Source organism: Canis lupus, chromosome 9 (genome assembly GCF_011100685.1).
Source record: "Canis lupus familiaris isolate Mischka breed German Shepherd chromosome 9, alternate assembly UU_Cfam_GSD_1.0, whole genome shotgun sequence".
Classification (NCBI taxonomy): Eukaryota; Metazoa; Chordata; class Mammalia; order Carnivora; family Canidae; genus Canis; species Canis lupus.
Window position 1 is genome coordinate 3,213,231 of NC_049230.1, and position 26,910 is coordinate 3,240,140.

Consider the following 26,910-nt stretch of genomic DNA (forward strand, 5'->3'; position numbering starts at 1 on the left):
CAGGCCGTCACTCAGCTGTCCTCCTCCGCAGGGGGTGTCATTGGCAGAATGAGCCGCAGGGACCCCGCTGTCCCTCCTCCGGGGTGAGCCAGCCAGGCGCCCCGTCTCAGGGATGCCTGTGGTCCAGCCTCCCCACGGGCTGTTCTTGAGCGGAGGCCAGGGGCAGGTCAGTGGGGGAGGGCACAAGAGACACCACAGACGTGATTCGTAGGAGCCCCCAGGACAGCACGGTTCAAGGCCAGAGTCCTGGGCGACCCCGACGCTGCACCCGCAGGCCGGGGTGACCCCTGGGTGGTCTGTGCAGGATGGAGCCCAAGGTGCGCAGAGAACAGGGTGAGCTCCCGGCGAGCAGACCCAGCGCAGGTCAACACTGGTCCCTCCTCACAGGTGTGGGGCTCTCCATGATGCAGGCAGTGACCCATGACCCCGGGTCACATCCACCTCCGCTCCCTGGGCCCTGACAGAAGGGACGCAGAGCCCTGTGCCCCGGGTCTCCCCTGTGCCCCCACACCGCCCCGGGTCTGTCCCCTTGGTCTGCTTGACCCCCAGATTGGACTCCGTGGGGTGCTGGGAGGGGCCTGGTGCAGGGGTGCCAGGGTGCAGGAGGGGCAGCGCTCACTGGGTCCCCCACCCCCATCCTCAGCCCTGCCCCTTGGCAAGGACCTAGGAGACCCTGTGGGAGCCCCGCCTGCCCCCCAGCTTCGCAAGAGCCCCTGGGGCCCCACACCCGCCACGGCCTCCCCGCCCGCACGTGGCCACCTCACCCTCAGGAGGCCCCCGCGGTCAGGCTGCTGCCCCGAGTGGTCCCCAGGCCTGGTCAGCCCTGCTGTGGTCAGGGTGGGAGGGAGGCGTCCTCAGAGAAGGGGCAGCGTAGAATGGAAATTCCATTAGTGTTCAGCCATGAGCAACAGGGTCCGTTCAAAGAGTACATTCAATTAAAAATTGATTTTCCAGTGTGATCTCCGATGTGATGAACCACATTCGGACCCTTCCACCGCCCCGGCCGGTGCGACTGTCACCCGCCACCCCCGGCCCGGCCCTCGCGGCTCCCCCGGGTGTCCGGCCCTTCGTGGGGGCGATGATGGAGAGAGGGGGCCGGGAGGGGCCCATCCGCCACCCACTCGGGGAGAAAGGACGAACGAGGTGCACGGGGGTCTCATTCAGGGAAAGCGTCCCGGCGGCAGACCCGTCGTCTGGTTTACCGCGCGGCTGTGCGTTCCCCCGCGGCTGCGGCTGAGAGCTGCCACGTGTCGTTCCCCGACCCACACGGCATCTGAACAGCACCAGAAATGAGAAGCGCACCAGCGTTTTGCCTCCTTCTCCCCCCACGGGTGCGAACTCTGCCCCCGGGTGCCCCCCCTTGTGAACTCTGCCCCCAGGTGCCACCCCATGAACTCTGCCAGGCCCGTGGCTCCGGGGCCGCCGTGTTTGGGGTTCAGCGAGCGCAGCCCCACCGCTTCCCTCCTGACCCTCGCCGCTGACTTGCTGTGTGACCTCAGACCCCGGGCTCCCCTCTCTGAGTGGCTGTAAGAGGAGAAACCCAGGCCTGGCTGCTTGTGACGAAACTGCGAGCGGAGAATCCGCTGCCCGGAGGCCCCCTTCCGGCCCCCCAGCGGGTCCGCGGCCTCGTGCCCGGCCTGCAGCCTCCACGGCTCGCCTCTCCAGGGAACCCGTGGCGGCCCCAGCTTTCTGGTTGGTTCAGGTGGTTTGGTTTGGTTTGGTTTCAACTGATCCCATTTAGACGAGGAGAAGGCGCCAAGGCCCACCCATCCTTACTCGTTACGAATGGACAGCGGCTTTCTCGCCCCCCAAGTGCCCCGGCCTGTCCCGGTCACTATTCTGGGGATGCACTGTCTCCTCCCGTCTCGCCAGGCTCCCCGTTCCCGCCGGTATTCACGGCTGATTTGAGCCACCCCACCCCCAAGGACAGTGCTGCCCCCCCCCAGGCAGTGTCCGGGACCTGAGCCCCCTCAGGGCCCTTCCACCACTGCCGCGGTCCCTCCCCCCGACCTCCTGGCCTCAGTCAGCACTGTCTCGGGGGACCCCTTGCCAGCTGTCCCTTCAAGGGGGGCAGCACCCCCAGCTCTGCCCCACGTGGTGTGTGTCTGTGGTTCCTGAAGACCCCTGCTCCGGGTAGGCCTTGGGCAGAGAAAGAATTCTGGGTCGGAGGAGCCGACAGGTTAAACACGTCTCTTCCCACTGGAACTTCCAAGGCCTCCTCTAGAATGTTCCAGGAGCCTGGAGTTCCGTAGCACGTGACTTAGGGAGTGCTGGTCCGGGGGAAGGGGCCTGGGCTGTGGGAGGGCTGGCGTCTTCTCTCACACCGTGCCTCTGAGCTCTGGGACCTCAGCCTGCCTCTGTGAGCCTCAGTTTCTCCATCTACAAAAACGAGGCCGGTGATGTGGCTTCCGAGGGCCAGTGCAAGCTTCCCAGCCGATGTAGGTAAATGTGCCGGTGCCGGCCGGTGGGCAGCACCTTGGCTCTAGGGCAACCCGGAGATGCACCGCTCGGGCCTCCCCTTCCAGGGCCAGCGCCTGGGGCTCAGGGTGGCAGGACGGGAAGGGCCCTGGATATGGATGCTACAGGCTCCGCCGTGTGTGACACCGAGCCTCTTTCCCCATCTGGGAGGGGGAGACGTGCCTCTCAGGTGTGCTGGGAGCCTCCTAAGATAACAGGCGAGAAGGTTCTGGCAGAAGGGACAAAGCATCGGTGCCCTCTCAGGGGGTCCAGGACCCTCCGGGGCGGCCCCCTGCTGGAGGAACCTGGCCAGGCCACAGGACGTGGAGAGCATGCTCGGGATCCTGGTGGAGCTGTGCTCAGAGCCCGCCCTGTCCCTTGCCAGCGGGGGAACCAGGAGACCCTTACTCAGCGTCCTTGTCGGCGACATGGGGATAGTGACACCCGCTTGTCCACCTGGAACGATGAGTCAGTGAGACATGGTGGCCAGACACGGGCGGTGGGTGTGACTGTGGCTCGGGCGTCATCCCTGCAGACTGCCCCGTCCTGCCCTGGCCACAGCCCCTCCGGGCTGGCGCCTGGTCCCGTTTCTGCCCCTGGGGAGGTTGCTGCTTTCCCCCGGTTGTCAGGGCCGCGTCCTGGCCCTAACGAGGTGTCCTGCCCTGTCCCAGCCATGAGGGAATCCAAAGGGCAGCCCGACCCCGCTCCTGGCTGTGGAGCAATGGCCCCAGACCGCGCAGCCTCATGGGCGTGGAGTCCAGCGGCCTCGTCAGCAGGAGAAGATAGATGTTTTTAATTCAGGGAGCTTTTCATGAGCCAATGAAAGGAAGTAAATCATCCTTCTAGGCCCCGGAGCCCAGAGCTGGCGCCTGGTCGTAGTGGGGCAGGTGGCCGCCAGGGCCACGCGGCAGCCACGCAGGGTCACTTGGACAACAGGTGGACCTGGGGACGTGGTCACCCCGTGTGCCGAGCACCCCGGCCAGCCCTTCTTCCGCGGCGGGCCAGCAGGGTCAGCCTCACATCTGCTTCCTGTGGTTTGGGTTCAAGTGCGTGCGCACCACATGCAGGAGACATGAAGGTGGGTGTGGGTGTGAGCGCGCCCGGAACGGGACCGCGAGAGCTGTGCACGTGTGTGTGCGCATGTGCATGTGGGTGAGGTGTGCGTGAGGCGCACGGAAGCTGGACGCGGTGCGACGTGTGTGGGTGTGCACAAGCCTGGGAATGAGCGTGCCCCCCGTGAGAGCCGGCTGCACGTGCGCACGTGCCACCTGGGTGTGAGTGTGACGCACGTGTGCAGGGCGCCCTGCACACACCAGGCGACGTGAAACCGTGTGTGCCCAGCTGTGCCCGGGGGCGCCGTCCATGTGCAAGCTCGCACGTGCACGTGGCTCCCGGGGAAGGGACGCTTAAGATGGAGTTGTCAGCTCCGGGTTGACAGGCGCAATCAGCAAAGTGCAGCGTCGGCAGGAACGGCCCGGCTCCCTCATTACCCGGGAGGAAATGGCCCCGCTTTGTGCTGAGGAGGCAGAGTGTGGCTGGAATAAAGCAAGTGGAGCAGACCCAAAAACTTCATTAATTAAAGAAACTCATTAATGAGGGACATTTAATCAGCTGAAGATTAGATCCACGCTCGCCTCTTCCATGAGCCGGGCGCCAGCCGGGAAGACAAGCCGGCCTGCCCCCCACCCCGCGCCCTGGGCCGGGTGCCAGCGGCAGGGACCTTGGGGCCGAGCGGTGGGGCCCGTGGACCGGGGACGCGCCGCCAGCGTGTGGGTGGCCACTGCGTGCACAGTCCCGCCGAGGCGTGTCCGTGGAGGGGGCGCCCGCGGCCTCACTGGGTCACAGGTGCTCGGCGGAGGGTGCTTTTGCCCCCTGCCCGGGGACGTGTGGCCAGTGTCACACGTTCGGTTGTCACAGCTGGGTGGCGTCTTGTGGGCAGGGCATAGGGACGGTGTTAGGCGTCCTCCGGCCAGGGCGGCCCCGCGGCAGGGGACGTGGGTAGTGGCGAGGCCGAGGAGCCCTGCGCCGGGCTGGGGGGCTGGGGCCCGGGGGGAGATGCCCCGGGGAGGCCGGGGAGCGCGCGGCAGGTGTGAGTACCTGTGGCTGGTGTGGGTACCACCGAGGCCGCGGTCACGTGTGTGGTGCGTGTGCGGGGAGAGCGCCCCCCTGCGGCCCAGCCCCGGGCATTCGGAACGGAACATGTGGCCCCTCCAGGGACCCCAAGGGGAGGCTGGATCCCCGTTAGAAGGCTGGTGGAGGCCCGTGGCTGGGTGAGCAGGGCTCAGGCCCCTCAGGGCCATCCCAGGTTCCAGCTAAAGTCCCTTAGAGAATTGTGCACACGGGGGTTCAGGGCTGTGAGGAGAGTGACCCTGACCTCGGGCAGCTGGCAGGGGTGGCCTCAGGCCCCGGGGACGACTGGCAGGGCTGGGACCCCAGCCCCCAAGGACCTCCGCCCGGCCCCTGCTGGGACAACCTGCTTGAAGACACACACATCGGGTGGGCCGCACACTCGTGCACACGCTGAACCGCAGTCCCAACCGCAGGTGGGCCCTGGCTGTGAGCGCCGTCCGCAGGGGCTGGCGCCGTGGGTGCTGCCTTCCGCCCGCTGCCCCGCACGCTCCCCGTGTCCCGCTGCCTGGCAGGCCCGGCCCCCCGGTGGTCAGGATGGGCCGGGCTCCTCCGAGCAGGCTGTGCTCCCCCCACCCCACCCCTGCCCCCAGGACTCCGGTGGCCTGGGGGCTTCTTCTCAGCCCGGGGCCCACTCCCCTCCCGGCCAGGCCCTCCCTCTTTCCTCCCCACGCTCCAGCCACCGCCTGGCCCAGAGTGGTGGTCATGTTCAGTTCCCAAAGGCTCCTCCTCCATCCTGGCTCCAGCCATCTGCCAGCTCAAGGGTGTGGTGGACTGACCCAGGGGTCAAGATGGTCCTCCAGCTGGGAGAGGGGGAGGGGAGGGGAGGCCCCTCCCCCTTCCCCACCACCACTCAGCTCGCCTCCCGGGGAGCCCCGCCTCTTCACCTGTCCTTCCTCGTGGGTCTCATGCTGTTGAGGGAGCACAGGTGAGCTGCACTGGGCAGCCATGTCCTGGGGCTGTGGGCGGAACAGGTGCTCAGAGGTGCAAACAGGTGATGGGAGGTGCTGCCTCTGCAGGACCTGGTGGCAGGCCAGGTGGTGCCACTAGTGCACCCATGACCTCAGGGACCCCGGACTCGTGGGGCCTCGTTTCCTCACCTGGGTGTGCCGAGCCCCCCCACACACACTGGCCACAGGGTCAGGTGGGGTCACACCCGCATAATTCTCAGGGGAGGACACTCGGGTCCCTCCTGAATCGGACGGAATCCCTGCTGCCTCCTGGAGCTCTTCCCCCGGTGCCAAGGGGGCTGCCTGGGAGTCCGAAGCAAGCCCCCCACCCTTGTGTTCTTGCCCTGGGCGCCTGGCCCAGACCACCGGCCTCCACCCACAGCTGCTATCCCCTGATGCTGCTAATAAGCAGGTGTCTGCCCAGGTCCAGCGGGTGGGAGTGCCCCCTCCCCATCTCCTGGTCACCAGGGCCCAGGCCTTGCATCTCTAGAGGACACAGTGACCCCTGCAGAGCAGAGGACTCCTCCTGGGTCTGGGCCACTTGGCCCTGGCATGGAAGTGCCTCCCTGCCCTGCAAGCGCCAGCCCCGGCCAGCAGACCCCAGCTGGGGTCCCAGGCCCAGCAGGTTGGGCTCAAGCGCGGCCAGGGCAGCAGCAGAGGCAGAGGAGCCCCTCGAGCCACATCTGGGGTCTGGGATCTGTAGCGGAGGTTGTCCTGAGTCCCAGATTCCGAGTCTAGTCGGCGGCCCAGGGGGGCTGAGAGCCTGCATTTCTCACTGCTCCAGGGCCATGCGACGCCGCTGCCCCGCCCGCCCCACTCGGGGCCCTGCTGTGTGTGGCCACATGCGACCAGGCGCGACCCCAGCGAGGCCCCCCATCCCAGGGATGCACCAACCCCCAACTCCCCAACGTCCCCAGGGAAGGAAGGCCACGGGGGCGGGAGGGGAGTTATACCCCACCCAGAGGCGGCTAAACCCAAGGTCCCCGGCGGGTGTTGGACTGTGCGGCGTATTACGTAATCTTTGTTGCCAGGAAATTTACCTTCCTAATTACATTTTGCAAATTTTCATTTGAGTGTGGCTTCCCAGAGCTCTGGGAAAATAGGAGAAGGGCAGGTGGGAGGGAGGGGGGTGCCAGGACCCTGGGCCACCGGGCGCAGACCCAGGGCTGCACCCAGGGATGGGTCCTGCCCACCACCCCCTCCCACTGTCCGCACCCCCGCCCACCCACCCACCTCATATCCGGGCACTGCGCTTAATATCCTGTTTCACTTGCTCCAGGAAGACCACGGGCCATTAATAATGCTAATATTTCTTAATGAATATGCAGGGAGCAGACCCAGGGATGCCGCTGAGGATGCAGAGGGCTCTCCCTAGACCTGCACAGCCCAGCCGCCCCGCCCCGAAGTGGCGGGGCGGGGGGGGGAACTAACACCAGGGGGGCTCCCGGCGGCGCTTCTGCTGGGGTCAGCTTGCCAGCTGGCCCGGAGCCCGTCCTCGAGAGGCCCTGGGCCGGAGCCTCGGCCCAGACAGCATTGTCTTCACCCCGCTGAGGAGGAGCCTGGTGTCTGCCCACCCACTCGCGTGTGCACATGAACCTGCCACATGTGCTCCCCCAGATTATAAACTCACAGGAGTGTCTCAGAGGGCCTGGGCAGGACGGAGGAGGAGCCGAGCCATGGGAAGGCTTCCTGGAGGAGGTGTTTGACCACTTCCAGGACAGGCTTCGGGCGCTCCTCCACTGTGCTCACCTGTGAAGTGGGGAGAAGCCAGTGACGGATCACCCCTGGGACACAGCACTTCCTTGGAGCCTGCACCCCAGCTTCTAGCAGTTGCTTATCCCACTGCCTCTGCACGGCCTGAAGAGGGTCCCTGCGCCCACCAGGGTTTCCTTTCCCAGCGCCTGGCAGAGCCAGGGGTGCCCTTCTCCTAATCTTGAAGTCATTCATCTCCCCCACCCCTTCCTGCCACTCGCAGAGGGGGGCCGTGAGCAGCAGCTGAGAGCCGCACGGGGACCTTCCCGCTACCTGCGGGGAGCCGGACTGCACCTGTTCACCCAGGTGCTCCTGGGGACCGAAGGGGGTGGCTCCGCCAAGGGGTATCCCCCAGTTCCGCCACCACCCACCCTGGCCTCCCTGGCGGCCTGGCCCCACATGCTGTCTCCTGCTGACCACAGGAGCCCCCCCCCCCGTGCCCACGGGGGAGCCACCTGGTGCCCGCTGCCGGTTCTTCCTGGCGCGTGCACACACGTGCGTACACAGAGCTGCTGGTTCAGATCCCCGGGGCGTCTGTAAACAGGGTGAGGACGCTGCTTATCGGGCCAGCCTCTCAGCTCCTTGCTACCCCCACCCCGCCCTGGGCAGTGCTTGTCCCCCCAATGGCGTGCCCTCCTGCACAGTGGACCCGGGAGCTGGGACTGGCTGGTGGTGTTTCGTTCCGGCCTGAATGACAGTCTAGGGTGAACCTGCTTCCCACCAACCACCGCCCCCCACCGCCCCTGCCCCGTGCTTTCCAAGCCCCATCAGCCAGACGGCTCCTGGCTGATTTCCCCAGACAGGAGGGGAGCCTGGTGGAGGTGCAGCTGATGGGAGAAGGGGATTTACAGAGCCACATTATTTATGATTTGTATGCAGTGGGTTTGGAGGGAATTATAGCTTAATCGTGCAAAAATCCATCCCCTCGCCTGGGGCTTTTCAGTGGAGCACATTGGGGCCGAGTCTGGACTGAGGGGCAGTGGGCTCTGGCCAAGTGGCCAGCTCCATTCTAGGGGGTGGAAGGGTGCATGTCTTGGCCCCAGGGGTCCATCCGTGCCAGAGGTCCTTATGGCTTCTTGTTCCTTCTTGTCCCCCATCACATCTGGCGAGGCACTAGGACCCCATGACAGAAAATGGTCTTAAATGCAACAGCACATAGGCTCCCAAGGGAAACAACTTTTATTAAAATACACTTACCAAAAGAGAGAAAACTATAAGGTCCTACCTGTGGCTTCTTTCCTATTGCGTGGAGTAACCAGGCTCAGGGCCGGTATGCTCACCACCCTAGTGTTGGGGTTGGGGTGAGCACAGGGATCACACGCTGGTGTGCCTGCAGCACTCTGGGAGGAACCTGTGGTTTCTGGCGGTGGTGGCCAAGTTCTCGGGGAATGCTCGGGTCCTGGACTTGCAGCCGCATTTGTGGATGGGGGCAGTGCCAGCAGTTCGGCTGCAAGATGGTAAGGTGGTGGGGTATTGGTCCATCGAAGATCAGGGATGTTTCGAGTTCTTTCCCCCAGACAACATGTAGGGCAAGCCTGGGATACAGCGCACAAGGAGCCCGCACCGAGCACACACAACAGGTGCAGAGCACACGTGGAACACACACAGCACACATGGAGCATGTGAAAAGCACCCACAGAATAGGGAACATCCAAGGCATACACAGAGCACGCACAGGGCACACATGGGGCACACACAGAGCATATAGGGTACGCACAGAGCATGCATGGAGCATACAGTCCACACAGGGCACACATGGAGCACGGACAGAGCACACAGGGCATGCACAGAGCATACAGGGCACATGTGGAGCATGCACAGTGCATATAGCACACATGGAACACACAAAGAGCACACAGGGCACACATAGAGCACACACGGTGCATACAGCACACATGGAGCATGCACAGAGCACACAGGGCATGCACGGAGCATACAGGACACACACACACAGCATGCATGGAGCATGCAGGGCACACACAGAGCATGCACAGTGCAGGGAGCTCGCTGCCTTGCAGGCACCAGGCCGGCACAGGCACGTCTTGCTCTGGCACTGCGTCAGCTCTGGGCCAGCACCACCAACTTTCATGGTGTGGGTGCAGAAACCTGACCGTGGCAGGGAGACTAGGACAAGTGTCTCCAGCCTCCCCAGCCCTGCACCACCTCAGTGGAGAGGCAGGGTGCCCAGGACGCCCCAGAGGGGGCTGGCCCTTGTGCTGAGGGCTTGCTGGGAACCCAGGCTGGGGCCCCGTGTAAGCCTCATGTGTTCTGTGTGTTTGGAGGAAGGGCTCTGGGCTCAGACCTTGCAGGTTGCCGCACTGCCCACCCAGCCGTCGCCCACCCACAGCCTCCAAAGTGCCAATGAGGAAGAGGCTGGAGGCCCTACTGGGAAATGAGCGGCTGTGGGCAGAAGGAAAGGAGACACAAAGCAGGGGGAGACCCAAGATTCTGGCAGATGGCAGGTGGCAGGGCCGGCAGGAACCCCACCAGGTCTGCCCCTCGTGGCCCAGGGCAGTGGCCAGAGACTCAGGGTGCTGCCCCTCTGCAGCGGCTCTGCCTGAATGTCTCCTGAAGTCCCTCTCGGTCCCGGGGGTGGGAGCAGACATGGGGCGTCGGGGCAGCCTGGGCACCAGGCCCCTCACAGCACAGGAAGGAGGGAATGAGGAGGGATCTCAGCCAAACGGCCCCTGAATGCAGTAATACGGAGGGTGACGCGCCGTCTGACAGCCCTAATTAATAAAGGATATTAAAGTGGCTGCCAGGGGACGGAGTGGATTGGAGGGGGCGGGGGTGGGGGGCGGGGGGAGCCGTCGCTTAGATGGATTCAGCCTCCCTCCCTCCCAGCAGGCTCCCTGCTTCCTTCCAGCCTCCCCCCACCGCGGCCCTCCCCCAACCCCGCCGCACCCCCTGCCCAGCCTTGCGCAGAGCCCACATCAGCCTGGCACCGTGGGCGCCCCGTGCATACCGGAGGGGAGCGCCAGGCTCAGAGGTGGGCTCTTAGCAGGGGCACAGGACCCCAGGGCTGGTGGCTCCCTCGCTTGGAATGACTTCTGGGAGGGACGGAGGTCCTGGCACAGGGAGCGGCGTGTGGGGCTTCCGTCTGTCCTCCAGGCCGTGGGCGAGGGCACACCGCCCTCTACTCCCCTGGGGCAGCCGTGCACGCGGGTCAGGCAGTGTCCTGGAGTCGGCCGGGCTCGGCCGCGGGCTGGCCGTGTCACACGGGCGAGTAACCTCCCCGCTGAGCTGCGTCCCTGGTGGCGGATGCGCGGGCACGGAGGGCTCGGCCCTTACCTGAGAGGAGGCGCCCTTCCTGCTTAACACGGGCCCGGCCGGTGGCTGTCACTCCTCAGATCATCCACTCTACTGGGCACTTCCTGAGCACCTGCTGTGTGCCCGAGCGGTGTCAGGGAGCTGGGGACTCGGGAGGAGCCCTTGCCCTCGGGGCCTCCTGGCCTGGAGCTCCGCCCCAGCCGCACCGCTGAGCCTCGGGTGCTAGAGCCTCCCCTGCCCACCCCAGCTGCCTGTACTGTGATAGCAGCCCAGCTCTGCCCTGGGCTGGCACGGGCACCTCCTGCGGCACCCCAGAGTCTCTGGCCTCGAGGTGCTGGCCGGCAGGTACGCTCCCCGCTGCAGCATCTCCCAGAACCTCAGGAGGGAGGCATGAGAGCATCCAGGAGACAAGTCTCTGCCATGCGGGGTACAAGGGGACCAGGAAGGGTCTCAGATGGAGATGGAGGCTCCCCTTCCCACTGCTAGGACCTGGCTTTCCCCCCAGGGAGCCTGGGCTAGTTTGGGGCACCCCTGTTCCCATCTGGCAAGGATGCTCTCCTCCCAAAACATGGGGTTAGGAGCCCATAAAGCCATGAGGACCGCCTGTTTCTGGGCTGACAAAGCAACTGAGTACGTGGTGAGGGAGAAAGCCGAGTGCTGCGGCTGCCCACCCCCTGCCTCCCACGCCAGTGACCCCGGCCGAACCCCAGAGCAGCCCTCTCTCCCTCCCCGGGACGGTGGCAGGACCTCAAAAACTGTTGGGACCGTTTATTTCTGTGTCGGTGCCCCCCACTGCCCTCACAGGGGGAGCCCCCGGTGAGTCACGAGCCACCCCAAGGCCCAGCCCCTGCTCTCAGCCGGCCGCCCAGGAAATTCAAACGTGAACCCGAGCCAAGCGCCATGGAGAGGCTAATTGGCTGCCCCTGAAAATCACATCATGCATTTCAAATTTAGTTAATGCCCAGGGGGCCTCGGCAGGGGTGTCCGCTTCCGGAGACGGGTCCGCGCTCACACTGGTGCTCAGTGGCGCTCGCTGGCGCTAGAAGGGGGCACCAGCTGGGCACTCTGTGCACGTTCCGCGATCAAGTCCGCGCACACCATTGCTCGTACCCCCTGCTGGAGGAGATGCGCGGACACCAGCCCCGCCTGCACACCCACCAGGGTGACTTTGGGCGAGTCAGCCTCCCCGGTGCGGGTGTCCTCAGCCGAGTGGGTGGAACATACTCCAAGGTCTCTTTCTGGGATCCCTGTCGTCACGGGTCCCCCGGGAGCAGGGCCAGGCTCCACCATCCTTGGAAACTTCCAGAAAACCCATGATAGTCCTGCCCAGTGCGCTTTGAATCAGGGCAAGACGCCTTCCCCAGAACCAAGAGCCATGCACAGGAACAGAGCAGACCCCTGGCACCTGGGCTCACCCGGGACAGGTGTCGGTGGGCACCCGGCCTGTTCCCTTGACACCACCGTGTGCCTAGCCCCAACTCCACGCTGCTCCATGATTTCATCTTTTTCCCCCAAAACTTCACTTTCCAACGTTTGGCACATTAAAAAAAAAAAGAAAGTAGGACCATCCCCTCGGGTAGGATTGTGTCTCTCCCAGCCTTGCCCCCTTTCCCTCCTGTTGCCCTGAGCGCCCAGACGCTCTCCCACGGCGCTGCCCCAGCTCTCCCTCGCGTGGTCCCCTCGCTCTGGGACACTCCCTCCCGTGGCCCCCAAGCCAGCCGCCCTGGGCAGGCCCGGCCAGAGGGAGCCTCCTGCACCACAGGTGGGTGTCCACCAGGCCCCCCGCACTGAGAAGGGGAAGGTGCGGAAGCCGGAGGGGGGCGACTATTGGGAACTCCGGCCTGGATCCAGATCCAAACAGAGCCATTCCCATGTTTCCTCACCTGTAAGAAGGGAACCACCACGGGTGCAGCCGTGTTGGATTCTTCACTCCCCGGAGGCTCAGCAATGGGAGAGGGAGTCCCTGGACCGCGACTGTGCAGGCTCAGAGGCTGAGAGCCTGGTGCTGGGTGGAAGTTTCCAGAAGGCAGATTGCAGCTCAGTGCGTGGAAGAGCTTTCTCTTCCAAGACCAAAGGAGGCTTCACGTTGGTAGTGAGCAGAACCCAGTGGGGGTGCCTGTCGGGGAGGCAGAGAGATGAGAGCCCCCGTTTGCCCGGTGGGCCAGGCTGGGTGTCGCCTACGGTCAGAGAGGAGAGCCACTGCCTCACGTGCACATGTGTGCGCCTGGGGTGGGGGGTGAGGGGGGCTCCCCCCAGGCTGGGAGGTCAGCGCCACGAGGTCCCCTGGCTCAGCTGTCACTGGAGACCCCACACCTCCTGCCTGCCAGAGGTCACCCCCAGGTCAGCCCCTGCCCCTTCCCACACTGATTCTGTGCAGGTTCGGGGGAGAGCTGCCAGGAACGCTCACAAAGGGCCCCCTGGACAGGTGTCTTCTGGAAACCAGCCCTCTCACTCTCCTGGCCCTGTGGATTGTCACACGCCACGCGCCTCTGGGTGAGCAGGCCGTGGCCCGGGCTTGAGAAGTTGACATCTGTCCATCCCTCATGGCTCTGACCACGGGGAGCGTGAGCGGCGGCATCTCCAAGACCCCGTCCCAGGCACCTCTCCCCACTCCCCCTTACAGCGTCTGTACAATGACCCCCTCCATGCTGCAAGGGCCTCAGACCTCCTGCTCACTCCCCACGTGGCCTGTGGCCTCAGGGTCCCCTCTGTGAAATGCAGCCTGTGACCCCCAACTCAGGTCACCAGAGGTCACCGGGTCTGCAGGCACCAAGGGGAGGCCCTGCTCACCGCTGGCCCTGGGCAGACCCCAGCCTGTTCCCCCGGTGTTCCCGGTGTTCCCCGTGCCAGGCGGCGGAGCTCAGCAGGCGCTGGTGACAGGAGGTATCAGTGTGCGGGGCGGGGCTGAGGGGGTGAGGGTCCGACACCCCAGGGTAGGTGGGCGTGATGCGGGTTGGGGGGCGGCCGGAGCACACCCTGGGGGTTGGGTCTGCGCCCGGGTCAGGCCGCCCTGCCCCTCCTCCACCCCGTCTGGAAGCCGGCCTTGCCCAGAGGTGAAGAAATGGCTCGTTGCCCAGCCTTTGCCGCCAGCCTCCCCACCGCAGCCTGGCCCGCGGGCCCGGGGCCTGCGCCGCCCTCCTTCCTGGGGGTGAGGAGGCCAAGAGGCAATTAGCCTGATTGTCCTGGAGGGACCGTGAGCAGGAGGAGCCGGAGGGACTGGGCGGCCGGGAGGGTCCAGGCGGGCCTCCGTCAGCTGCCCCTGCCCCCTCCACCTCCCCCCAGCGACCCCGTTCCCCAGGCGTCCCGCCGGCCCATCACTGTGCACACACGGGGGGGCCCCTCACCCCGGCAGGACGGGGACACACTGGCCGAGGAACCTGGGAACTCAGGCTGCCTCGCTCCCTGGGGTCATTCCAGGTGAGTTTATTTACAGGGAGACTATTTTCAGGAGTGCCTGGAGGGTGGGTGGAGGGGGCCCGCCAGGGACCGGTGACCCAGCTGCCACCGCCTCCAGAAGGGGTGAGGAGGAAGCAGCGAGTGGATCCGGGAAGGAGGGAGGGTCCTGGGTGGGCCCCCTCCAGGGGAGGTCCAGTCTCCCCAGAGCCAGCGACAGCCTCCGGGGAGGGAGCTAGGGAATAAAGACCCCCGACTCGCTCTTCCCCCTGACACCGACACGGGAGGGCAGGGGGTGCAGTCCGTGCCAGTCACCTCTGGGGGAGAGGGGAGCGCGCTCCCTGGCCAGATCCAGCCGCTGGGGAGGCCGGGCAGAGCCCCAGGCGCACACTCAAGGCCAGCCGCGCACCCGCCAGCCGCCCTCCTCGGTTCCCCTTTGCCAGATGCGTGAACGTGGATCTTTCTGGAACTCGCCTTCCAGCCTCCATCACCGCGTCTGGGAGTGGCTGGCTCCTGCGGGACCAGCTGCAGACCACACCCTACCTGTCCCTAAGTGCGGGCGCGGGAGCGACTCCGTAAATGTCGCCTGGGCCCAACTTAGTTCTCCTTTGCACAGAGTCCCGTTCGGTATCGGGTCACCCCCCCCCACCGTCAGCACCCCGGGGCAGCCCCGGCGGTCACCCACGGAGAGCTGAGGGAGTCAGGTGGTGGTGTGCTGGCTCTAGCAGCGGCTCGCCGGGGCCTGCCGGGCAGCACCCGCCCACCCCCGGGGTGTAAATACCCCCACTCTGGCCGACTTCAAGCTGCCAGCGCGAGGCCACCGAACTTGGAGTTGGAGAGATGCTCCCCGTCGGCTCTCGAGAGCCAGAGGGGCTGGAAGGGGCCGCGGGCCTCTGCCCTCCGCACCTCTGCCTCTGCCGTTGGCACATGTGCTGTGGAGGACGTGGGATGGGACGGGTCTGCGTGCTCACCCGCCCTGGGTCCCCAAGCAGACATGTCGATCTGTGCCTCCGTTTCCCCCCCTGTAAAGATCACGAGGGACATACCTGCCCTGCACGGTCTGTGACCAAACATGAGATAACGGGGCGCAGAGCAGCGGGCACGGAGCGAGCAGTCCGCAGTTTCCTGCCAAGTCCTGCCTCTGGGCTCGTTGTGGGGACGCCGTGCAGGGGGCACACGGGGCGCACAGAGCGCTCTTGGTGACCACTGTCACAACACGTTCACTCCTCCACTAGGTGCACACCTGTCGCAGTCCTACTGCATGTCATCATGCTCTAGGGGCTGGAGATTCAACGACAGGCAGACTGTGCCTGGACATGATGCCGTGGGGCAGGCGACAGACTGCACGTAGCCACGTGGGGACTCTGAGATGGAGAAGAGCAGAGCCGCATCGGGGGGTGGGGAGTGCAGAGTGGGGGCACCCCAATTTTAAAGGGCCTCCCTAAGAAGGTGACACTGAAGGAAGAGAGACTGCCGTGGGGTATGCAGGGAGCAGTGTCCCTGCAGAAGGAACGGTCAGTGCAAATTCCTCGAGGCCAGAACTGGACATTCGAGGGGCAGCAGAGACACTTGTGCTCAGCATAGAACATTCAGGGAGGCCCCAGTGGTAGGGGGTCCGTCCATCCATCCATCCATCCATCCATCCACCCATCCATCCACCCATCCATCCAGGTCATGCAGGGACGGTCCCCTCCAAGTGTCTGGATTTTACTTGGAGAGGACGGGTCATCGGGGCAGGAGCAGAAGCAGGAAGACTGGGGGAAATCACGGAGCCGGGGGGGCAGACCTAGATGGGAGCAGCGAGTTGGCAGAGACGGTTGGGTCCTGGGTACATGTTGAAGGTGGAGCTGACGGGGCTCCCTGCTTGATTGTTTGGAGTGGACGGAAGGAGAGGTATCACCCCCCAGGTGTAGGGCTGAGCACCGACCTGTGGGCAGTGGGTGACCTCACGAGAGGCGGATTTGATGAGGACAATGGAGGGGAGCAGGAGTCCCTTCAGGAGTAGGTCAAGCTCGAATGATGTATTAGGTGTGCAGACAGCTGGCAGCCGTTGGGGGTGGCCAATGTACAGCGCTATTTTAAAATTGAGGCTAAGAACCTTGAGGTAATGAGTCTAGCCACGTAAGAGAGGGCCCAGAGACCGGGTTTCGGGGGGCCTACAACGTTTGCAGGTTGGGGAGATGTGAGGAAACAGTAACACAGATGCAGAAGGAACTTCCATGGAAGCAGAAGAACCCACAGCACGTGCTGCAACCAAACCAAGCGAGGAAAGTCTAGAGAGAGGAGTCAGTGCTGCTGAGGGACCAGGTCCGGTGAGGATTTCAGTGTGGCAGACGTGGGACCCTTGACAAAGGTGGTTTCAGGGAATGGTGCCAGTTTGGAGTGGGGCTAAGGAGTGGGAGTAGAATTGGGGGTACAGATCTAGCAGCTCCCAGATCGCCAGCCGCCCTCCTCGGTTCCCCTTTGCCAGATGCGTGAACGTGGATCTTTCTGGAACTCGCCTTCCAGCCTCCATCACCACGTCTGGGAGTGGCTGGCTCCTGCCGGACCAGCTGCAGACCGCACCCTACCCGTCCCTAAGTGTGGGCGTGGGAGTGACTCTGTAAATGTCTCCTGGGACCAACTTAGTTCTCCTTTGCACAGAGACTTTGCTTCCTAGGGAAACAGCTAGCTGGGTTGTAGCCTCAAGGGACGACAGTCCAGGAGGTTGTCCTGCTCCAGTCGTGGGAGATGTTGCAGTGAATCGCCAGCGCTGTGAGCATGGTTGGTGAGAAGGGCTGGGCTCTGGGGTATGAGACCAGCGGGCCAGCAGGTGAGCGTGGACGTTCTGCTCTTGTTTTCTGCAGAAAACAGGAAATGGAAACTGCTTTGGTCGGTGGTTAGTGATCTCAAGTGAATCATTCAGGGTGATTTTGTGGTTTTTCTCCAACAGTGTGAGCCCTGGAGTATAGTGGGCAGAGCTGGATCTTACCAGTTCTATCGGGAAAATGTAACAATGGGAGAGGGGAATAAGTTCGTAGAGAAAGTGATATAATGACTATCTACTCATCCCTTCACCTGTCTCCCCATCCACCCACCCATCCTTCCATATGTCCATCCATCCTTCCATCCATCCATCCATCCATCCACCCATCCACCCATCCTTCCATATGTCCATCCATCCATCCATCCATCCATCCACCCATCCATCCACCCACCCTTCCATATGCCATCCATCCATCCATCCATCCATCCATCCTTCCATCCATCCACCCATCCATCCATCCATTTATCTACCCATCCATCCACCCATCCTTCCACCCACCCATCCTTCCATCCATCCACCCATCCACCCATCCTTCCATATGTCCATCCATCCATCCATCCATCCATCCATCCATCCATCCTTCCATCCATCCATCCATCCATCCATCCATCTTCTATCCATCCATCCATTCATCTGCCTATTTGTCCTTTAGTCTGTCCATTCATCCCTCCGTCCACACACCCACCCATCCAATACACATGGAGGCTCTTCTGGGTGCAGCAAAGTGCTGTGCTGAGTGCAAGGATGTGGGAGCAAGAGTGAGCGAGTCACCCTCAGGCTCTGGGGATTTCCAGGCCCCTGGGGAGCCAGACAGTTCACAAGCTGCTCTGAGACGAGGCCCCAGCCTGGCAGGAGGACTGTGCTCGCTCATGCCGCAGAGCCCAAGCCTCTTCCACTCTGGCCCCAGCGGACCAAGGAAGAAGGAAGGACAGGAATGTGACTGTGCCGGCCATGCTGGCCTCTCCGTGTCAGGCGCGTCACGCCCTCAGTGCACCCGACACCCCCTGCTCTTCCCTCCGGGTCTGGTCCAGGAGCCCTCAGCCCGGGCCACACAGCAGAATGTCGTGGGAGAGTTTGGTCTTAAATGTACTCAGCTGCCCTGGGGAGGGGTCCAGGCGTGGGATGTGCAGCCAGGGTGAGGGCCCCTCACGTGACCACAGTCCCCTCCAGCGTGGGTGGCAGGAGTGGTGAGACAACCCCCGGGACCCACCAGACCACGCTGGCTAGCTTTTATTCTGCGCTTCCTCTGTCCAGGCCCCGTGATAACCTCTTGCAGATGGACGACTTTGTTCAAAGAGAACAAATGGTCACCCAGGGCCACCCCATGGCACAGAGGGAGCCCTCCTTGTGTATCCCAGGCTCTAAACTGTGTCCCCGGGCTGTGAAACCTCCCATCCTGTCCCCCAGGACCCGCCCGTGAAGGGGCAGAGCTGTGCATGCAGGAGCAGGGGTGCAGGCCTGAGAGCCAGGCCGCCTGTGCCTCAGTCTTACCAGCTGTGAAATGGGCGATACTGTGACCCTGGGGATCGGAGGGGGATTAAATGAGTTAGTGTGCAAAGCAGAGAGCGATGTGTGCTCAGATGTGCTGATTTGTTGCCACATGATAAAGGGCCCTGGGTGGCGGTCTCACAGCTGCCTCCTGCACCCCCCCGCACCCCTTCAGCCCGACACCCTGCCCTGGCGTCCCACCTGTGTGCTGCAGGTTCCTGACAGCCTGGGCTCCGGGCTCCAGCTCTGGGGGCCACTGTGCTGGGAGTGGTGGCTGTCACTCAGTCCCCAGGGGACCCAGGGAAGAGGGTGCTGGGGGCGAGGGGCGAGGATGGGGTGACAAGGAGCAGATAGAAGGGCCCTTGGAGGAGGAAAGGTGTGGGGACACTGGGAAGAGGTGAGTTAGTGGAGGTTCTAATCAAATATTTATCAGTTAATTGATCTCTCCAGGCAGCTGACAATGTCCTGTCCCTTCCCCTGGCCTGCTCCTCTTCCTCCCCACCCCGCCCCCGCCCCCCTCCCCTCCCTTGCCCTGGCCTCCACCCCTCCCTGGCCTGGGTGCTTCTCCCACCCCCACCCGCCCCCTCCTCACCATGAACCCTCCACTTCTCCCACCCAGCATGTTCCTTCGCTCACTGTAGGTAGTGGGACTTTGTGGGCTAGTTGGGAGCAGTGAGGGGGACTGTCTAGCGAGGACCATGCACTCGTGAGTGTGTGTGTGACGCACACACATGCTGTGGGACAGGACATTCTGCTCATTAGGCCACTGCGCAGCGGGATCAGGGGTCACCCCAGGAGTCAGAGGTAGTGAGTGCAGAGGCTGGCACAGGGGGTGCACAGGGGCTGGGGCCTCTGGCAGAGAGTTGGCATGAGGCTTCTTGCCTGCAGGGAGGTGGGCAGGTGGACAGGTCGGCAGGTGGGGGACAGGGCCCTGGGCCTGGGTCTTACCCACTTGCATCAGCACCTTGTGAGGCCAGGCTCCTCAGGGCCCCTCGCACTCAGGGTCATTCTCTGAATCCACACCCACTCTGGATCGCAGAGGTCAGGGCTGCCCATCCCTCTCCATCCTCGCCAGAGCTACAGGCCTGGCACCCCCCAGACCCCCGATAAACAGTTGTTGGGGGGATACATAGTAGTAAGCCACGAGGGACGGAGCAAGCCCCGGCATGTTCTCTGGAAGCAGCACTGGTGTCACGGGGGGATAGGCTAGGAAACAACCCTGATAACATGCCAAGGGTGGTGTGACGGGGCAGCGCAGTGAGACGTCCTCCTTGGTGAGACGTCGGGACAGTGGCCCTAAGTGTCAGACTGTCCAGTCCATGCAAGGGTCCTTCCACACGATCTCGAGGGAGGGGTGGCACCTGACCTTCCCGATGGAGGGGGTGCTCTCTCCCCCGGGGACACCCTCAGAAGGCCAGAGAGTGCCTCACCTGCTCAGAGAGGCTGCTGCAAACCTGCCCTCCACCCCCCACTCCGTGTGTATCCTCAGTGGGGAACAGTAAGTAGGAGCAACCAGAACGTAGCCCTGCCCCTGCCCACCCCACGGACAGCGTGGGGACCCCAGTCCCTTCTCTGGGGCTGCAGGGCTCTCTCCCCGGGCTACATCAGGGGTTCCCACGGGTGTCCAGATTGCTGCGGGGAGTCTGGGGTACGGGCGAGGACCTGCGTCAGCTGACAGGCTCCCAGGCGACGCTCCTGGGTCCAAGCACCCCATCTGAGGAGGTTCTGCCCTGCAGAGTGGCTGGGACCCTGCCCCAGGGCCCAGAGGGGAGGGGTGGGGTGTCCCAGAGACAAGCTCGGGGGTCTGGAGACGGGGGCCATGTTGTGCTGGGCTCCCAGCGCCATGGGGTTGACTCCAACCACCTCCCCTTTGGGCTGCGATGGTGCCCTCCTTTGCCTGCTCTACCAATGGGGAAACTGAGGCCTGAAGCCTTCGTAAGGCAGGAGGGAGGTGGGCGCGGCTCTAAGGGACATGGGAAGGACCCTTGCTGCAGCTCCTTCTGTATGGCGACTGCATCAGCGTCCCCTGGTGGGACGATGGCCCCACCAGAGGTCCCCACTGGCGGACACTGTGCAGAGGGTGCGCGGGATCACAGAATTGTTCTTTCTGATGGTTTAACGTCCTCAGGTCTGACCAGGATGTGCGAGTGGTCTCGAGCCCCGGGTGCCCCGACGCCCCCACCCACCCAGAGGGTCTGGGCCATGCTGCCAACAGCCCAGCATTGAGGCCGCAGAAACTTCTGGAAACCCACCTGCGCCGCCCCGCGAGCCCTCGAGAGGGGGCAGCGTCGGGCCTGCCAGGCATCTAACCTGCGCGCTCTCGTTGCCTCTACAGGGCAATCAGGACGCCACGGCTCCGCCTGAAGCGATGGCCCAGCCCTACCCCCCTGCCCAGTACCCCCCTCCGCCACAGAACGGCATCCCCGCCGAGTATGCGCCACCCCCCCCGCATCCCACGCAGGACTACTCGGGCCAGACCCCAGTTCCCCCGGAGCACGGCATGACCCTGTACACACCAGCACAGACCCACCCCGAGCAGCCGGGCTCGGAGGCCAGCACACAGCCCATCGCCGGGGCGCAGACAGTGCCGGTAAGGGGGCCCCGCGAGCCCATGGCTTCGGGGAGGAGTGTCCCCCGGGAGGGCGGGGGGGGTGGCCCGCAGGCGACAGGCCTGGAGGGGCTCACGGCCTTGGAGCCCCCGGCTGACACCCTGCTGACACCCGGCACCGGGTGGCCGGTGACCCGTCCCCGGGGGGGCGAGGGGAGGCCCGGGCCCCCACGTCTGCACAGGAGGGGGCAGGGAGGTGGCAGAGGAGGCGCAGGGCCCCTGGCGAGTCTCGGGTGGCGGGCGCGGAGATCACTTCTAACCACTCGTCACTCCGTGCTTGGCCGCCCTCCAGAGAGCCTCCCGATGGGGCTGTGATGCGGCTCCAAGGAGAAAGTGCTGAGCCGCCCGCTTCTCGGGCTCCCGGCGGCGGAGGAGCGTGGCCGGGGGTGGCCGGGCTGGGGTGGGCGTCCCACGAGGGCAGCCCCCGGGAGCCAGCCAGAACCCAGCCCGCGCCGCCCCTTCCCTGGCCCCGGCCCCAGTCGCCTTCTCCACGCGCCGCCCCTCCCCAGCTGCGGGGCTTTGGGTTCAGCCGCTGTCCGTCCTGCTGGCTGCCCCCCACCCCCCAGCGCTGGCCGGCGGGGCCCAGGCAGGAGGCCAGCACGCCCTGTGCCGCCCAGGAGTGGCCCGCTCTGGCAGCCTCCCAGCGGGCGCTCCCCCCGCCCTCGCCCTGTTGCAGCCTGGCTCCCGGGGTGCTGCGTGGGCCCAGATACCGCCCACCGCCCCTGTGTGGACGGCAGCGCCCAGGCTGTCTGGGGAGAGACGGGACCCTCGTCTGCGGCCCTTCCCCCCGCGTGGAGGGCTGCCGGCCTGAGTCCCACCCGTGCACTCTGCACGTCCATGTCCGGTGTCTCCCGCAAACCCTCACGCGGGCTCCTACAGTGGGAAAGGCGAGGCCTGAGGGTGGTAGAACCAGGAGCCAAATGGTACCTCTGGGGGCCGCTCTGCTTGGGCTTCTGATTCCTCAAGCCCCCCCGCCCCGACTGGGTGCGCTCAGACCAGAGCCAGAGGGGGCCCATGGTGGCCGAGTCCCAGCTGGGGGACGGGCTCCTTCTGACGGGCTCTGCAGACAGGGTGCATCTGGCCAGACCACCCACGACGGGACCACGAGGCAGAAATTCTCCCCAGAAGCGAACGCGGGAGACAAGGCGGTCAGACCGGCAGGTGCCGCGGAGCTGGGGGCCCGATCGTGGACGCCTTCAGCACAGAAACCAGCCAGGAGGCCTCCTTGACACCTGGTCCCCAGAGGCCGCCAAACCGGGAAGAGCATGGGGTCATCTTCACCCGGAGGACGGTTGGGGGAACGCCCTGTGCGCCGCGCACTGAACGACATCGGGGGCACAGGGGAGAAGTGACCGGCCCTGCCCTGAGGCGGCCACCAGTTCCAGGTGCCAGTCGAGGACATGAAAGTCATGGCCCCCATCCTGTGACCCTGGAGGGGTCAGAAACGATTCATCCCAACTGAGCAGCGAGTGTCTCACTTCTCTGGCCACGGGCCTCCCCAGGAGGGTGCCTGGGCCCGAGGGCGTAACAGGCCGTCTGCCATCCGGGATACAGAGGAGCGACCGTTCCTGGCCGTGCCCGGGCCCCGATGAGCCCTGCGGGTGAGGTCGCCAGAGGGACAGAGGACCCGCCGCTGGACGGCACGTGCACTCAGAGCCCGAAGTACTTGTGCGGAGCTTCCCACCTCGGGAGGAGCTGGAGGGGGCAGGGGGCACCCCATCCTGCTCTGAGATCCCAGGAGCCACCGTCCTCCCAGAGGAGCTGCCCCGCCCTCGCAGCTAAAGCCTGAAGGGCCCCGTCCTTGCGTGGAGGCTCCTCAGCTCACGGAAGCCTCCTCTCGCCGCACCCCCCGCCCCCAGGCAGCCTGGGGTTCAGATGCGGAGGTACAGGACAGCGGGGGCCGTGGACTGCGCCTTCTGCCCAGACCTGCTCTCTTCCGCGCGTGGATTCCGTTTGTCACCGCAGCATGGGGTGCCAAGCCTGATGGGGCTGCTGACGGATCGGGGCGCACCCCACTGCTCTGCAGAGACCCCAGGGATATGGCTAGGGGCCACCTCCCCAGGGTGCTCATTCACTCAAGGGCACGAGGGACCCCTGCAGGTGTCCCTGAACCCTGGGACCGCCCAGGGGGACTGTCGCTCACAAACTACCCCTCACCCTCCCCATCTTCCTCTGCAGTGACCCTCACAGGGCCTGTCCCGGGGGCCCCTGCCCTCCCCAGCTGGCAGGTGCCACAACACCAGGAGCTGTGGCCAGAGTGCCAGGTGCCAAGGCAGATGTGTCCTGCCCACCCCACACACCCCTCCCCCCGCCACCTCCCCGGGTGAGACCCAGCTGTGCGCAGCCACCACGCCCCAGGCAGCTGCCAGCCGACAATGCCCCCCCCCCCACCCCGGGCAGCTCAGTGCCACAGCTGTGTGGCCGGCAGGGCGCTCTTAGAATATGCTGTCCTCCAGAGTCTCTGCCCAAGGAGGGGGCTGCCCGTTAGGACAAAGACGACCTCACGGCAGACAGCTGGAGGCTACAGGTGGGACGGCCCCTCCCAGCCCCCCCCACCGCAGGGCCGAGAGCCTCCTTACATGAGCGCCCAGGAGCCCCCAGGCGGCAGGGCTGAGGGGCTGCAGGGAAACACTTGGCGTGGCTTCCTCTCGTGTCGCCTCAGCAAGCCTGGGTGATGGGCTCCATGCAGGGACGAGGCCATCCTGGCCTGCTGCCCAAGCCCCCGCCCCCCGCCCGGGCCCACCGGCCCCTGCCCAGGGCTCTCGTGGCCTCCCCCTGTGCCGACTGAGCTTGGGGAGGCCCAGGTGCAGGGGCTGCAGGCTCCTCTGATGGCGAGGGTGCACTGGGCGGCATCTGAACCCAGCCCCTGGCCTCGAATGAGGGGCCGGGGGTGAGTAGGGTCTGATGGCTAAGATGACCTGCATCTTAGGATTTCACAGTCACCCAACCCGTTCGTCTGCCTCTGTCTGGAGCTGTGCGGGGGTGGCCGAGGGGGCTTCTTCCTTGCTTGAGTCCTGGCCCCACTTGAAACTCATCGCACCGGACCACCAACACCCCATACCCTGTCCTTGCCTTCAGCTGGCTCCCCTTCAAGGCCTCTGGGTGGGGTGTTGTGGGGAGGGGGGCTGGACCGTGGAGACTGACAGTGGGTGCAGGGCAGCCCGGGCAGGCCCCAGACGCCTTCCCTGGGTAGCGCCCTCCTGTGGCCCACCCAGGCCCGGGGCCCCCCGCCACTCTGGGTGCAGCTGGCCGAGCTGACCGCTGCTCTCTGCCAGTCCACAGCCAGCGTTACATGCCCCTCTCCAGCGGAAGTCCCAAATTCACCTGTACCCAGGAGCCATGGAGGGCTCGGGTGTGTGACCGAGGGCCCTGGGCCCACCCTGACCGCCGCACGGGAAGAGCCAGACTTTGTTGTAACCAGAGGGCAGGAGAGTCAGTGGATGCGCGGCGGGTTGTGCTTCGATTTCGGGGCAAGGACGAGCCTCTGGAGGTCCGCACAGAAGAGCAGGACCACGCGAGGAGGACGTGGAACAGGCTGGGCCGTTGGGCATTGGCAGCTGCCCGGCCGAGCCGGAGGAGCCCCCAGGTGTCCCTGAGGCTCCCGAAGGCAGCTGCCCGGTGTTGCCCCCACAGACCTGCCACCCTCCCACCTGCACCCGCCGGCGGCTCCGCCATGGGGGCTGCAACAGCCTGGCTCCTGGGCTGCTTGGTGACGTCCAGCCCCGGCCTTGGACACACGTCCCTCGGCAGCCGGACAGAAGGGCTCCGGGCACACACACTCGTCAGAACCGGGCCCACCGCTCATGGGATGGCCACCTCGCTGACACGGGTCACGCACGTCCCCAGGAGAACAAGAGGACGGTGGCTTCCGACCACACCTGGGATCGCGCACCTTTGCTGCCTCGTAACACAGGAGCGCAGACCCGACTGTGAGGGACTCTGAGCAGGTGTTGCAGCTCGCTGCCCGGCGTGTCCTCGCAGCTGTCGGCAGCCCAGGAGCTGGGGACAACCGCCCCCCCTCCCCTGTGGCACCTGCTGCCCCGGAGCCTGGTCAGAGGCCTCCGGGCCGAGCTCAGCAGTAGGGGAGTGGCCCCTCCTCCCAGAGACGACGAACGGGTTGGCCACTGAGGGCTGCCACTCAGGAGTCCACGGACGGGCCACGGCTCGCGGCGACCTGGGCAGCCTGCGCCCCTTGGGCTCCGTTTCCCCTGCCCGGAGGAGGCCTCGGGCCCAGTGGCCTCGCCCTGCCGCCGGCCCTAACTCCGGGACACCCATTGCACCTGTCAGCGCGCCTCTGCTGGACCGCAGGGAAATGCCCCGGAAAGCGGCTTCAGCAAACGGATGGTTCTTGGAGACCCCTGGGAGGGGTCTCCGGGCGGCTCTCTGGTGCCAGCCCGTCACTGCCGGTCAGCGGCCTGTGCCCTCAGGCCACGTGGGAGGCCACGGCCACCAGCACTTCTGCTTATACAAACCTCAGCGTGGGCCTCGGGGGACCCTCCCGCCTCCGCTCCCAGAAAAGCTCAGGGTGGGCCGTGCTGGAGTGAGGGCACCCCTCTTGCCTCTAGCCGCAGTCCCAAGAGAACCCTGAGCGAAGAGCGGGGATTGAGGCAGGAGAGCGAGGAGCAGCAAAAGGCACGTTCGCGGCCTGTTGTCCCCATCAGGAGGGCGTCCCCCACCCGGAGGAGCCGCAGGGGTGGGTGCCAGGCCGCCTGCGCACCCAGCGTGTCGGTCACCGGCGGAGGGCGGCTCCCGGACACTCCCGCTGTGACTCGCCAGTGAGCCGGGCTGGGATAACCCTCGGGGCTGGCGGTGCACAGGGCGGGGGTGTCACCACGGTCTAAGCTGAGAGGCCACCTCGGTCATCAGGCCCGCATTCACGGAGCACCCGCTGCGTGCCTTCGGCGCTGAGGCTCAGCAGGGACAGAACGGGTGCCCCCCAGAGGAGCCTCGCAGGCTTGTCACCTCAGCGCCCATCCTGGCCTCGTCCTCGCAGGGGGGCCGTAGGTCAGGGGTCCTCACCTCACGGCAGCTTCGTTTCCTGCGCCCCAAGTCTGCCGGAACCCCTCCGCTCCCCAATGTTGGGGCCCCAGATGAGGAAGGGCACTGGCCGGCTGCACCTGGCCACCCCATGCCCTGGAAGAGTCACCCCGTGGGTGCTGAGTGGCAGGGGGCCTCCCGTGAGAATCAGCCTCCGGGTCCCAGCCCCGGGAGGGGGAGGCCCAGGGAGTCGGGGGGTCTGGCCGTCAGGTGCTCCCCTCCCCACGGGATGGGAGCCCAGAGGGGCACCTCACAGCCCGGCCTCTCCCCGCAGCAGACAGACGAGGCGGCACAGACAGACAGCCAGCCGCTCCACCCCTCCGACCCCACAGAGAAGCAGCAGCCCAAGCGGCTACACGTCTCCAACATCCCCTTCCGGTTCAGGGACCCTGACCTGCGGCAAATGTTCGGGGTGAGTGTGTGCGGCCCCTCCATCCCGGCTCCCACCCGCCCACCCCTAACCCCGAGCCCCCACACGCATCACATCCCACTGCCTGCTGGGGCCAGCCCTGCACTGCCGGAGGCCTGCGGGGTGGGAGGGAGGAGGGAGGGCCCAAGGAGGAGGAGCCGGGGCTGCTTAGGGCCCTGCGGGGCTGAGGCCAGGACCCACTGGGTTATTACCCTGTAACCCCTTGCCCGCTGCCAGCACTGTGCCCGCCCCACCCCACCCCTGCCACAGCTGGGCAGGCTCTGGCCCCTGACGCATTGCGCAGATGGGATCCTCAGAGGGCAGGTGCCCTGAGGATGGCCTTGGGGTGCAGCCAGCACCCATATCTCGCCCCAGATACCCACCCCCCTTCTTGGAGGCCCCACTGCATTTGGGGCGTTGACACAGCGAGGTGCTGATGGCATCTGGAATCATCAGGATCCGGCTCCTCTTGGCCTGGGCCAGGCTGCTGCCAACCTCTTTGAGCCTGGGGCCTGCCCTTAAAGCAGCTGCCTTACAGAGCTCACCTGACCTTATCTGTCCCTGCACGAGCATCAGCTCACCCCGTCCCCACTCGGGCGTCAGCTCGCCCTGT

At 65.3% G+C, this 26,910-nt stretch overlaps 1 protein-coding gene across 18 annotated transcripts in view; it reads left to right on the top strand.

Annotated features, from left to right (window-relative positions):
• The window catches only part of RBFOX3 (RNA binding fox-1 homolog 3), a 445,638-nt gene that overhangs the window by 406,121 nt on the left and 12,607 nt on the right, over positions 1 to 26,910 (top strand). For 16 of the 18 annotated variants that reach the window (XM_038546405.1, XM_038546408.1, XM_038546403.1 and 13 more), the window contains 2 exons: positions 20,579 to 20,833; positions 26,163 to 26,300. In XM_038546405.1, coding sequence (XP_038402333.1) covers positions 20,612 to 20,833; positions 26,163 to 26,300 — 360 coding nt within the window. In that variant the 5' untranslated portion in view covers positions 20,579 to 20,611. The remainder of the gene's footprint in view (positions 1 to 20,578; positions 20,834 to 26,162; positions 26,301 to 26,910) is intronic. The other 2 variants (XM_038546393.1, XM_038546410.1) reach the window with 1 other exon arrangement.